We start from the raw sequence: 14843 nt of genomic DNA, 5'->3' as shown, positions 1-14843 counted from the left end.
AGGTTCGCACAAGTGGTACCTACTTCTGAAACAGGTTGGAAGATGCTGTGACATCTAACGAGATAAATGCGGATTTTGTGTGTTCAAAAAAGTTGTCCCTGGGCTGAAATGGTGAATGTGTGGTAGATTTAGATTAGGGCTGGGAGTAAATATTAAGATTGAACTGGCAGCGGGAGTTAAAAAAGTTCGTTGCTTTCGCGCGGTATTTTTTCAAAATAAACAAAAAATATTTTTTAATTTCCGTTCAGAGCTGATCACCTATCAGAAATTGCCTTACGTGCTAGACATGGTGGGTACCATGGTATTAAGCAAGCAAATTTCCATGACATTCGTGTCAATATTAGCATTCTTCAAATTTTGAAACTACGTTCCCGGTACGTTTCGCATGCAACAATTTGAAAAGCAAATAACGATTTCATGGTTTTTCCTTGGGCGGTGTGATTCCCATTTGTGTATTTTTAACTTTAAAATTTCTGTAATGAGTTTAGTCCATCAAGTCTACTTGGCGATATCAACCAGCTAGAATTGCCGTGTACAGGTTTCGTTTCTTAACTGGTTTATCCCACGTAGATTTTGCAAAGATCTCTCGGCACACATGGCAGAAATTACTGACCATATTGTCGCAAAAACCATTAATTTCCTAATGGGCCCGCCAAAATGGCATTAGCTTCCCCCACGAAAGCCTTAAACATGTGTTAATTTTTCTCCTGATATTTATTAATTTTCATTTTTTCAAGAACTTCTACCTGGTGGGCGAAGGAGAATTCTTGGCCTTGCGTGCTCCTTTTAGGTTTTATTTATCTCGTAATGGAGGAAATATTTATTGTGTTATATACATATCTGTCCTGTTTACAAAAACCTGGCGTTTGTATAAGGTGTACACTAAATCAACTTAAGGAATTGCGCAAGAGGTATCATGTCTTTTACTTCTATAGAAATCGAACAAGTTTGAGATGTTGGCGCCTGTGTGGTAGAAACCAATAGTCTGGTGCGCCAGATAATTGGGACCTCTGCATATTTATAAATTTATACGCGAGCAATGTTTAAACAAATCACACATAACAAATTAGAATGCCTTCTGGTAAGCTTTGTTAGTGTCACTTCTAAATAATTTGCCTTTAAATAATCAGTTCAGTTTATTATTTCAGACCCACGCTCTTGGCATATCGTGAACGGATTTTTTCAATGCCTCTGTGTTGAACCTATTCGAACTACGTGAAACAAAAGACCGAAAATCGATACAAATATCGGGTTTACTGCATTTTATATTTGCATAGTCATATACCCTTATTGACTACCAGTTTCGGAGAATGCCAGTAAACGTTCCGATTTTTAGCTAGGAATTGAAAACCGGCAATGTGCATTTCCCATCTGTAATTTCAACCTAAAATCTGGATTAACTACAGCATACTTAAAGAAAGTCAAACCATCAAATGGGTTTTGAAACCAAACCCGTGCTCAAGAAATGTTTTGAGAATTTCATCAAAATTAACCTTCAGAACGTTAAGCATCCTCCAGTCTCATTCACTAAAAATGCCTTCAAATTCTCCACACAATCCTAAATCTCCCTTTTTGAACTTCTGAAATGGCTCCGGGTGAAAATTCCCTTCAGGTTAGTCTCACACAACCTCCGAGTTTCGTAAGAAATAATCCTGGATTTGTTTTTTAAATGCTCACTCTGTAACCAACCCTGACGTATTGTCCACCCGCAGAGCCTCAACCCAGTCCTTCCTCTTGGTCTTCTGGGCGTTGAGATCTGGGAACTGAAGTATGAGTCGGTCATTGTATGGAATAAATGGATAAAGACCCCATTTTCGGACAGAGTGAGTGCAAAATCAATTTCTGCAAGTACTTGATAAGATTTCAATGTTAAAGTTTATTATCGTAACATGTAGTTGGAGGAGCGGCCAAGTAGGCGAAATTAGACGCCCACAGAAAGGGATTTCAGACTACATTGGCTCTGCCCAACAATAAATGAGATTTTATATCCCTTTACTTCATGTATTTTCGTGTGTCTTCGACTCATATTTCAAAACAAAACTTAATTTTCTGTGTAGCTTCTTTGTTCATTTGGTTAATTTCGCGGTTATTTATCGTTGTCTAAGTATTTGTATATTCTCTAATTTTATCACTTGCTTCACATTCATTGCACGATCGTCTGCGCAAGAGCTAAAAATTGCTAATTAAAATTTACGGAAAACGCATTAAAACTCAGTCAAACACGTTTTCGCACATAAGGGGAGATTTCCCGATATGAATTTTTATACTCAAATGTCTTTCGTTTTTGTACTGAAACCGGAAGTTTGATCCCGCAAATCTGAATCGCCCTGTATTTATACCAGAATACCAGGTATACCGGTATGAAGTGAGCGTCAGGACATAAATGTCTCGATATAGGGCAATTGTTGTTTGCTTGGTTGGTATGCAAACTGACAAACATATTCACTACAAATCAAGTCCTTGGACAAATAACAATATATTATTTCATTGGGCCAAAAATGTCGAATTTTGTACCACGAAATGATGATTTGGGGAAAGCATTAATGTTTTGCTTTCATTCGAAGGAAAGTGCTGCAGAGTCGCATCGAATGCTTGTCGAGGCATATGGTGATTATGCTTCATCAGAAGCAACGTGCAAAAGATGGTTTCAACAAGTCAGAAATAACAATTTTTATGTGCAAAATGAAGAACGTGGCAGACCACCAAAAAGGTTTGAAAACGCCGAACTGCAATCAATATTGGATGAAGATGACACTTTAACTCAAAAGCAAATGGCAAAAATGTTAAATGTTGCACAACGAACAATTTCTGATCGTTTAAAAGCTACGGGGAAGATCCAAAGGTGTGGAAAATGGGTGCATGAATTGAATGAAAGACAGATGGAGATTCGAAAAAACACTTGTGAAACTTTGCTTCAAAGGCACGAAAGAAAATCAATTTTGCATCGAATTGTTGCTGGAGATGAAAAATGGATTCATTTTCAAAATCCTGAACGGAAAAAATCACTGGTTGATTCGGGACAACCATCAACATCGACTGCAAAACCTGATCAATTCGGCAAGAAAGCAATGCTGTGGTGGGATCAGAAAGATGTGGTGCACCACGAGCTTTTAAAATCTGGTGAAACCGTTAACACTATTCGCTACCGACAACAATTGATTAATTTAAACAAAAGCATTGATCGAAAAACGATCAGAACGGGCCAGAAGACACGGGAAGGCAGTTTTGCTCCATGACAACGCACCTGCGCACAAAACAACGCCGGTTCAGGATACCATCAAAACACTTGGCTGGGAGTTGCTACCCCATCCGCCGTATTCACCAGACTTGGCTCCTTCGGACTACCACTTGTTTTCGTCGATGGGACACGCATTGGCTGAGCAGCACTTCGCTTTCTGGAAAATTGGGTGTTTAATTGGTTTGATGCCAAAGAGGCGCATTTCTATTGGCGCGGTATCCATAAATTGCCAGAACGGAGGTCAAAATGTGTAGAAATGGTCAATATTCTGAATAATTTTTTTTTTCTTTCCTTGTTAGAATTGGTGTTTTATTTTTACAAAATGGCGCTCATTTCATACCGGCAGATCTGGTACAACTGAAGACACACTTTGACTTTCGGTTTCGATAAGTTGAAAAAGTTGGTTCGTTTCGTGCATCTTTAGCACATCATCTATCCCGAAGGTGTCTGTTATGTTATTATATTTGTTAGGCAAACTGTGGCATTAAATTTTCATAAGCAAATCGCGATCGATTAATATACAATATGTAACACATGCATCGTAGCATAATGCACTTGATAATATCGCCCCTCAGGGTAGGTTTGAGCAACTCACTTTGTGATGGTACCTACTGTCAATATTATCATCCATTCCTGCAATGGAACGTTAACATTGTAATTTTCTCACTACATTAAATTGGCCATAAAATGCGTTAAAACCGGCGCAGCCGCGGGGGACGGGGGACTGGAGCAATTTTGCTTGATATTTGGCATTAGTCAAAATTTAATTTCTTACTCTCAATTTGGGCCTCCGCCCCTGGCGAGAGGTGACGTTGTTTAAAGTACGTTAGTGAGCGATCACCACTACTACGCCTATCGTACTGACGTTAACTTACGTAGGAGTGATTTATTTAACGTTTTTGGTGATGTTTGGATACGTTTTCGGAGTAAATCGGATTGATGCCTTCATAATGATTAGCTGTAAATTTAATTTCGAAACTAGTTAGAAATTTGAATCATCCAGCTTAAAATTTCTACGCAATGAGCGATACAGGTGTTTGTAAATATCTCGATATTGTTGTTGATAAGTAGAGTAATATCGAAAGGTCGACAAGCAGTCTGATAAAGAGTGAAGTTCCAGTAAGTTGCTATGTCTCGTTGCAAATTTGGGATGTACGTTACAAAGCTCACGTAGAACAGAAATCGTGTAGATTTAGCATGTTCGTTGCGATGAATGTACTCCATAGTCGAATTTTTCGATTTTTAATCCTTCAGCCGATCTTTACTTTTCCATTACTAGCTGGATGCGATCAATTACAGACAGTTGACCAATTACACCGCTAATGTAATAAATAAAGCAGATTTTGAAAAAAGGGGCCGGAGTGATAGCAGTGTAACGAGTAGGCGCATGCAAATATTTAATGACATGCTTTGCAAATCTGGTTTCCTTCAGCTATTATTAGTCTATATAGGCTTAAAATCTATAATATATGTACGTGTGTCTGGGTATGCGTATTTCTTCTATGCAGTCGATCCTTTGAAATTTCGTCCAAGTAAAAGACAAGGCGCCAGCATCTAAATTTCAACCTATGTGGTTCTTTTCGGTTAATCGGAAATTCTACGAGACTGAAATTTACGATCACGCAAAATTTCACTGTAAATCAAAGTTTAATTTACTTTCCCAACAAGATTCTCGTATATTGCTAATTAGCATTGCATGTACGGTGCATTTTTTTTACGGATTTTACGTGTTAAATTTGCAACCCCACGTTAAACCTCGCTCAACTACAATTAGGTACCTATAGAGCTCCAGGACTTTCGATTTAGCTTTTGCAGCTGAAACACTAAATTATCATTAGTTGGGACCCTGAATATAAAATTTAACTTGTAAATTCCTGTGTCGCATGTTAAGAAAACTGCATTTCGCCGGGTGTCTGGATGATAATGGAAAATAATGGCCGCGGTTGGTCAAAATGGAGATAATTATCGAATATTTTAAATAAATTACGTTTTTTCTTCATAACGAATGCTAACCGAAAAGACCCGGATTGGCCTGGCTGGCAGAATGTTAAACGGATATCGTGTATTTGATGTTAATTCAAACGCGTACGGGTAATTTTTCATTCTAAATTTAAAATATCTGAGGCCCCAAAGAAGCTAGAGCAACATAGTTTTCGTGATAGTCACTGTTGTTGCTTTTTACAAAACGAATATTGATGGTAACAGAAAACCAAGGCCATAGACAGTATACAGGGTTATTCAGATTCGACGCTCATCATTGAGATCTCAGCAACCATAAGAGATACGAGGTGGGTTAAATTGGGGCGAAGTTGTGCAGTTCGGAGCTCAATAAAATGCCCTTTCAAAATTTGGAAAATTCCGATTACTTCCGGAGATATCGGTAAAAAACCGAAATTTTGAAAAAGCATTTCTTTTCTTTTCTGATGTTATTTGAAAAGATGATTAAAAACGAATGGCACGTTATAACTGCCGCTTTTTATCTTCTACAAAATAGTGAAATCATGTTTGAAATTTGAAGTTTAGATTTCCTGCAACTTGCAGTTTGATGAAAATATTAAAAAAAATTATTGTGCTTTGGAAAACAAAAACAAGGATACTATGGAAACAATTACTTTTTTTTTTCATTTTCTTCATTCGTAAAACTCATTTTTATTTAAACACTGTAAAGGGATATCACACTTCAAATATCTCGGATAACTAATGTATCAATTATATTTGTGACAGTAATTGTTTCCATAGTATCCTTGTTCTTGTTTTCCAAAGCACAATAATTTTTTTAAATATTTTCATCAAATTGCAAGTTGCAGGAAATCTAAACGTCAAATTTCAAACATGATTTCACTATTTTGTAGAAAAATAAAAAATGGCAATTATAACGTGCCATTCGTTTTTAAGTATCTTTTCAAATAACATCAGAAAAGGAAAGAAACGCTTTTTCAAAATTTCGGTTTTTTACGGATATCTCCGGAAGTAATCGGAATTTTCCAAATTTTGAAAGGGCATTTTATTGAGCTCCGAACTGCACAACTTCGCCCCAATTTAACCCACCTCGTATCTCTTATGGTTGCTGAGATCTCAATGATGAGCGTCGAATCTGAATAACCCTGTATAAGGTGTTTGTGAAAATGTTGCATTTGAAAACGCCCCCGGTAAATTTAGTTTAACTAGTTTTTAGTCACTGAAGTAAAATGTTTTATTGATGCTTCAGAAATTAAAAAATAAAAACCCCACTCTGATGTGCAATTTCGAGCGTTTGTTAAAATATGAAAATGATCTGCGATATCCGCATCACTCGCGGGACTGGACGTACATTTGCATTGAAAAATATACGTTTCGTGTAGTTATCACTTCCTATAAAATTTTATTCAAATATTTCCGAAATTACGCGGAAATTACTGCTTTATTCACACATTTTTATCTAAAAAACGCCAATTCTCATTATCGTGTGGTCGACACGTATTCCTGTTAGTTTTAACATTGCGAAAAAGTGCCAAGGGACTAAACGTTTAATTCCTGGCATCGGAGGAAACCACCAATTTAGAAATCACCCCGTACGAAAGGTTTTCGCACTTACTTCACCAAAATGTCAATAATTCTAAATGTGCCAAAATCATGAAGAACTCCCTTAATGATTTAATAAAGAAGAATTTGCCTTGAAGTCTTAAAAATTTGATTGTCAAAATTCAGAGATCACGAACAATCACGGCTTTCTATAGTTTAGGGTAAATGAGAATTCAAAAATTGTTTAAAAAAGTGTTCAATAACATCTTAAAAACATGAGCGTCCCTTTAAAGGGGGCAAAAAGTAGCCTAGGTACCCTCTCAGTCACTTGACCAAAATCCTGACTTCTTTTATGGGGAATGTGAACGCTCTGTGTTGCAGGATTCTATTTCAAGAATCGGCGACAATAATCTAAATTATTTTCAAAACGTTGTTGGAGAATCTTAAACATTTTGAAATTGTTGAGAACGAAATAAGGGCAACGAGAATCTTCCAATAATTCCCTGAAATAGCGTGAAAAATGGCAATAAGAAGAATTCTTTTCAATTTATAAACGGATTTCAAATACAGTTGCCACCGACAGCCTCAACAATATCAATTATGGCCAGTTACAGTCGTAACTATACAAAAAAAGAATAAAGTAACTGGAAAATGTATACACAGATGTGTCTGTCTTTGAAGTTATACATACCAAATAGAATTTATTCTTAATGTATTATGCTGCTTCGAATATATGTCCTCCATAAGATTCAATTTTACGTAAATCAATTTCTACTCCATCTGACCATCTTTGTGACACTATTTGCATTTTTTCACGCAAAACAGGATGTGTCCCACACAGGAGATAAGCCATTGCGAAATTAAGTATGTTTTTTAGTCAAATCTGTTCGTTTACAAAATGCGGTTGCTAATAATTCTTTCAGTTGTTTATGCTGCTCATTTTATTTTCATATATTCTAGCGTCATTCATAGATCAGGTAGAAACTACACGAAAATAACAAAAAATTCATTATCGTCAAGAACGTTTCACTTTCAGCTGAAAGCGGCTTCGACGATTTTTTCAATAGGGACCACGTAAGAAGAAAAAGGTTCTTAGGATTAGGGCGCAGATTTAAAGTACAACAACAACCCTGTCTAATCTCAACTTGTGATTGTTCGCTATTTTAGTTAAACAAACGTTACCAAGAGTGCATAGCACCAGGAGATGCCAAAGGTCATTGCAAACATCTGCCTTTCTGCCCTATTGATATCTTAACTGGGACTAGAGGACCTTTGGAATATTTGTGTGTCATTGAGAGAACGTAAGTCACTTTAAGTCTGGCAAATAAGTAATCATTTAGTTAAACTTTGGTCACATTTGTGCTAAGACGAGGTCGGGTCAAACTTATCTGAACTGGGAAAACTATGCTGAAAGTGAACGATAAGCACCGCTTTGATGTTCAAAGAAATAATTACTATTTGTTACGCAATAACAATGTTTATTGTCTTCAAAGAGTGCCGAAACGTGATCATGCATCAATTTGTATGGTCCGTCAACTTTGTTATTGATTAATGTGTCGATATTAAAAATTGATAATTTGCAGTCACCATTGTGTCAGCAATAATTGGATTTTTCTCCAGATTTGTGGGAGTTTGTTGTCCGGATGACGTAGTTTTATCCGGCATAATAGGGTCTCAGTTAATAATGGACCTGCCTGCCGGTGGGGAAGATTACGAAGAAAACGACAACATCACGGGTATATCCTGTTATAGTACGAGGTTCCTTGTTAACAGAATAGGATTCTAGGTTGTGGAATTCCTGCGGAGGGACGATCGATGTCGACAACTAACAGAACTAGAGTCCAGCAGTGGCCTTGGCTGGCTGCCCTTTACCATCCCGATGAATTCAATCGCGGGATAGAGCAACAATTTTGCGGAGGGGCACTTATAACCGATATGCACGTCTTGACCGCAGCCCATTGTTTGCAAAAGTATGTAGCATATGCCTTTTTACACAACTGATTTCTCACACCTGGATTTTAGGGACACTCCCGAAAATGTCAGGGTTCGATTAGGGGAATACGATTTTTCGAGGTCTAACGAGACACGCTTTCAAGATTACGCAGTGGCTGAAATAACTAATCATGAACAATTTGAAATTTCCACTTATGAACATGATATTGCGATAGTACGGTTAAAACAGCCGACTTCTTTCAACTCGTATATTTGGCCCATATGCCTGCCTCCTTCGGGTAACAACCTCTACGGTTATAGTAGGTACCTGTTTTGATCCTTCAGCATTTAAGGGGAAAATTTTGAAAATGAAACTGCATCGGTGGCAGGGTGGGGACAAGTAGAATATGCAGGTCCTACCTCGGCAATACTGTTGCAAGTGGCAATTCCAGTGTGGAAACAGGATTCTTGTGTAAATAGCTTTTTGCAGAAAATTACTGAGTACAACATTTGTGCTGCAGGATACGAAGGAGGAAAGGATTCTTGTCAGGTTAGCACTATTTATGATATTACTGAATAAAATTATATATCCTTCCTTGAAAGGGCTTCTCATATTTCTTCTCCGTTTTGCCTTAGTTCTCATCTAAATTGTCATATCGATTTAATAAATTTTGTTTGCTCACGATTTCTGAAAGCAATCGTCAAAGTGCTGCTGCTTTAACGAATTTCATCCATCTCAATTTACTCATTGAATGCTTAAAGTACCATAGATGATAAATAAAGAGATTTTTCGACTACCAGCTATAAAAGACACCACTGATGGGCGTTTTGAATGAGAGTGAAATTCGTTTCTTTGTCTTTCTTTTAACAGTTAAATGGCAGGTGGATAATGACGGATTATTCATCTAGATAGCTAATCAGGCGCAATGCCGTTATCACCTCGTTGTTGCTTTATCGCCGTTGAAATATTCGTAAAAATTGCACATGCACTGTAACTGTAAATTACACATGACCCTCACGTTTTAAATTAAATTCGGCGTTCGGGCCTTAATAATGTACTTCAGAACCGTTGTATACAATATATACTATTATGTGTTTAGGGAGATTCTGGAGGTCCGCTAATGTACCAGTTGAAAAATGGCCGCTGGATTACAATAGGAGTGGTGTCGTGGGGAATCGAATGCGGCAATAAAGGCAGTCCGGGGATTTACACTAGAGTAAACAAATATCTACCCTGGATTATAAAGCACACAATTGCCAAAAAATAGGACGTCGATGGTGGAATAATGGCGATGGCATTGGCGGACCAGTGTACATAAGTCATTTCTTTCCTAATTTAAACAAATCCGCATTTTAGCAAAATGGGTAGATGGTTAAATAATAAATAAGCGCCCGGTTCGGTTCTTTGTTATAGAACGGGACATGAAACCAATAAACTTAAGCCATAGTTGACTATTATTGTTTATTCCAGGAGGTACATATAGATAGGAAACAGAGACACCGTGATGGTGTATGTATAACATTGGCATGAGTACTAATGCGTATTGTATGCGAATTGGTACATTTACGTTTCTCTCATATAATATAAAATGAGCAAGCAGGTTGTATCTATCAGTCACATTGATGACGTAATGATACATAAGTGCATCAACGGTTGTTATGAGTCTTAGACGAAATAATAGTCCTAAAATTAAAATCTCTTCAATAATGTCAACAGTTCTTTAAAATTTCTTTACATCTCTAACACACTTATAAAATGCAACTCAAATACATCTTTTAGCTTTATAAATAAATAAACATATTTTAATTACATTGTATTAGGTACATCATATTTCTTCAGCTTACTAACACAGTTATGCACCAGCTTCAAGGTACAGTTATAGCTAAAGGTACTCCAGGTATGGTAGACATTTATATACTTTAGATTAACTACAGCGTTTACTTTAAATAAACTAATTGAAAAAGTGCATTAAATTAATTAAAATACCCTGATAAGCCCTGACAAAAATACCCTGTAATGCAACTGGAAGTTCCTTCGATCTGAAACTAAATCAGTAGAAAAACTTGCACAAGATAATAATAATAATATTATTAATAATAATAATAATAATAATAATAATAATAATAGTAATAATAATAATAATAATAATAATGATAATAATAATAATAATAATAATAATAATAATATTAATAATCGTGATAGTAATAATAATGACGATGATGATAACAATAATGATAACGTTGGGGATGATAATAATGATAAGCTGTTTCGGAGTATGATGTCCCCACAGAACCTGACTTTCCTGTGGACTTCGCCACTGTTCGTGGACTCTGCCCGTCCATGGGGAGTTCAGTGACAACTCCAACAGCCAGCCGCGAATTATGTTTTATGCAATAACCTGAGTCAGTCTGAACTTCGTCGCTTTCCAATGGACTTGACTTGTCTATTGGAACGAAGTTACTAGCGAGAACGTTAAATCGTGAATTATTTATTCTATCCCAATACAATGATTAAGCCTTCATTTTCTTACGTGTTACAGGTAAACATGAATAATATTTATTTAAGTTATAAATATAAACTATTGTAAACGTTTCAAGGAGCTATGTAAAAAAAGTTTCAGTTCCCGTGGTACATCAGCAATAATGTTTCTCCCGCAGTCCCTCGCATGTGTACACATTGAAACAAGTAGATGAGACTTGTAGAACTTGTAATACAATGATTTACCACATCCAGAGAAACAAAACCGCCCAAATTTTGGGCGATAATTTTATATTCATTGAACAGTGCTTGTGGCATTAATGTGGTAATTTTGGCTGCTTAAAAAAGCGCATTCCCTAATTCTAAAGTTTATACTGGCCAGTTTAATTTAGAATTTACTACGCATGCGTGTAATTTGGTATTATTTAGATTTATAGCTCGAACAAAGCTTTTAAGTAGGTAGTGAACGTTTTCACTCCCGGGGGAATACATCAATTCAAAGAAATGCCATGCAGTGACGTTATGAAAATTGCAATTAAATAGACATCCAATCAACAGTTAAATTCGAAATAAATTGCAGGACATGATTAAGCTTAATAGTTGAGTAACTCATGACCTTTCACAACATTGAAGTGAGCAATTAAACGAAAGATATTCTAGGAAACGCCATCAAACGAAGGTTCAGTAACGGAGAGAAGGGGAACCTCGGTCTCGTCCTTTCGACTGTTCATCGATTGTTCCGGGACTTGCTGGTCTTTCTCTCCATCACCGTGAGCCCCTTTCGTGATTTTTGTTGATATTTCAGAAACAAAGTTTACGTCATCAAGACCCTTCCTTAAGTCGATGACTTTAGCTTCTTTGTGAACACTACGCGAATGTTGTTGCATGACACTGTGTTGGGTGGTCACAGCCTCGTCTCCAAGATACACGTTGTGTTCTTTTTCTCCTTTCAGCCAGTATGTTGTTACCCGGCCCTTTCCCTGTGAAAAACTTAATTAGAAGGTGCTTTGGCTGTGCTAGAGTCTTGTCCTAGAGACGCATTAAGGTGAGTACGCTTGGGTACAAAGAGATATACAGGCTGTCCCGGATAAGAATGCACTCTACTGGGATCTCGTAAACTATACGAGATCGTGAGGTTTCTTATTTAGAGATTAGAGATTGCAATATAGAGTCAGGTTGCGCCTTTTCGTGTTCTGCATAATCATGATTTGTAATTCGAAAAATTCCGAATGAGTCCAATCTTATTTGAAAAAAAAACGATTTTTCTCGATTCCTTTTTTGATGTCTTCAAATTTTATTTATTAATTAATAATTAATTAAAGTAAACTGGCTACTTTTTTTCTTTACAAGATTATGTTTTGGAGTTTCAATCCGACATTTAGGTTCTTCGAAACCATAATCAACTTTGTTCTTCTTAAATAGTCAACAAATTTCATTATATGGGCAATAAATTTTACTTGCTTTTCTGAATCCAATAATATATCACACTTATGACGTATTAACTGGTTTTGGTAAAAAAAAATCTCACACTTCATTTTTCAACATAACGACAATTTACGACACGAACGTGATTACGTTACGTTGGACGTAAGCAAAGATACCACTCTAGTAGGTATCAGATCTCTGAAAGTTTGCTGATTTCGAGCGTAGAAGAATCTGTGCGAATGGTTTGCTAGACAGTATCATGAAAATGAGTTTTTATTTATTTATTTATTTATTTATTTATTTTAGACAGAAGACAGTTATTTTTTTAACAATGGCATATTTAATGGAAAAAATCATTATTATCGGGCAACAAAAAATGAAAATTGCCCTCAAACGTTCAAATATTAACAGTGCCTTGGGTGTGGCACTTTGAGAACACGTTGGATCCACAATTTTGTGAGGGACTCTAAATTCTGAAATATATGGACAATAGAAAAAAATTAAGATGTGAGCGACATTCCTTGAGCAGTGCTCGGTAATATGTGATTTCAAGAAGACGGGGTTCCTCGTCGTAACTCCAGATATAACACTGAGTATGTAAGAGGCCGTTTTCAAAATAATTTTATTTTCATTAAGGGTCCCATCAACTGGAAACCGCGATCTTCTGATGCTACTTCTATCTTCTGATATTCCTTAAAAATCAAATTTACTCTAAGACTTTTCAAAATGATGAGTTGAAGGTTACAGTTCGACTTGCAATAAGAAAGATCACTTCAGAGATTTTAAATAGTGCCATGGAAGAAATTGTTAACAAGTGTCATTTATTCTTGGAGAATCATGGTGTAATATTGGAACATAAAAAATAATATCAAACCATTTTTTTTGTTTATTTCCTTGTTTACTAACTGATAGATCTAAAAAAATGTTTTTAAAGCCGCTCACGATGTCGAATAAAAGTTTCGTTATATTGGAAATAGAAAATGAATTTTTTTGGACTAAATAATTTAATAAATCATAAATATGATTTATATGATTGGAGTCAGGAAAAAAGTTGAATTCACTAAGCGTAAAATGGAATTCATTAATTATTTAAAAAAAAAAAATCGAGCATGATTTCAAAGAAACGAGATACAGGGTCGAAAATCTAAAAACGCCATCTTTTAGATGAAAAAAGTGGCAAATTTATTTTAGCATATTTTTTGAGATAAAATTCGAAAACAGTGAAAAAGGAATAGCGAAAAATCGGTTTTTCCCAAATAAGATCGGATCCATTCGGAATTTTTCAAATTTGAAAGCACGATTTTCCAGAACACAGAAAGACGCAATTTTTCTCTAACTTAACCGTTTAACTTCGTACCTCGTATAGTTTACGAAATCCCTGTAGAGTGTTTTCTCATCGGGAAGAGCCTATCTTTTAATATGTATGGAATATTCGTTAGCTGACTAAGTACCTTTACTGTGTCCTCTAAGTGTACAGAACCTCTGAACGCAAGACTCTCTCCATTGAATTTCATAATACATAAATGCAATTTCTTCCTACGAGAGCCACCAAACTTTTATTATTTCCCGTTTAATATTACATGGCTTTGAGAGCGCGGTTCGGCAATGCAATGGTTTGATTTTCAATAAAACCGCTATAAACTTGCTTCAGGTAAGATCATTCCCCCATTTCATGAATAATAAAGTCACTTGAAAAATGTAGTTTGTTGTGATCAAAGCCAGTGGAGTAACAGTTCACATAGCATGTTTTTAATGGAAAGAAACTAGAAAAATGGATACAACTTTAACCGATATCAGCGAAGGAGGTGGTCCAAGTTAATCGCTATTGGACTTTTGAGAGGATGAAAAATCTCCCAAGCAATACTCCAAGATGTGGTAAGGCAACTGAGATTATTTTACAGATAAACATTTTATACCAAGGGAATATTGAACAATTTTGAACACCGATCTATGGTGTAAATGCTCATTGAAAATGGTAATGATGATTTACAATAAGGAACGTCTGTAGATGTTATCTGAGTACAAATTCATTGCAATCGATGCGAAGAGATGGGTTACACGTAAATGTTTTATGTAGGTGCAGTGCATCTCATGTATAAGTCACTTTTATACATATATTGAAAACAGGAAAATATCGCATTTTTCGGGTTATTCAATCTTTAATCATAAGATAAATTTAAAATAAGATCGAAAAACTGAGTTTTTGCAAAAAATTCTTTTTTTACTTTAAAAAAATTAGCCCTTGCCCACACCTCCTTTTCTATTTTT

General features: G+C 36.0%; 2 protein-coding genes across 3 annotated transcripts in view; one reads left to right on the top strand and one right to left on the bottom strand.

The window, feature by feature from the left end:
• Positions 1-7575: 7575 nt before the first annotated feature.
• On the top strand, positions 7576-10645 carry LOC136348515 (chymotrypsin-like protease CTRL-1). The gene is made up of 8 exons (XM_066299413.1): positions 7576-7716; positions 7776-7855; positions 7907-8040; positions 8360-8475; positions 8526-8709; positions 8762-8970; positions 9025-9221; positions 9772-10645. The coding sequence occupies exons 1-8, from the start codon at positions 7638-7640 to the stop codon at positions 9937-9939; spliced, it is 1167 nt and encodes a 388-aa protein (XP_066155510.1). The 5' UTR covers positions 7576-7637; the 3' UTR covers positions 9940-10645.
• The window catches only part of LOC136348505 (atrial natriuretic peptide receptor 1-like), a 34556-nt gene continuing 29821 nt past the window's right edge, over positions 10109-14843 (bottom strand). For both annotated transcript variants that reach the window (XM_066299395.1, XM_066299397.1), the window contains one exon: positions 10109-12130. In XM_066299395.1, coding sequence (XP_066155492.1) covers positions 11807-12130 — 324 coding nt within the window. In that variant the 3' untranslated portion in view covers positions 10109-11806. The remainder of the gene's footprint in view (positions 12131-14843) is intronic.

This window comes from Euwallacea fornicatus, chromosome 33 (assembly GCF_040115645.1).
Source record: "Euwallacea fornicatus isolate EFF26 chromosome 33, ASM4011564v1, whole genome shotgun sequence".
Classification (NCBI taxonomy): Eukaryota; Metazoa; Arthropoda; class Insecta; order Coleoptera; family Curculionidae; genus Euwallacea; species Euwallacea fornicatus.
Note: the sequence above shows the minus strand (reverse complement) of the source record. Positions and strands in the feature narration are given on the sequence as shown.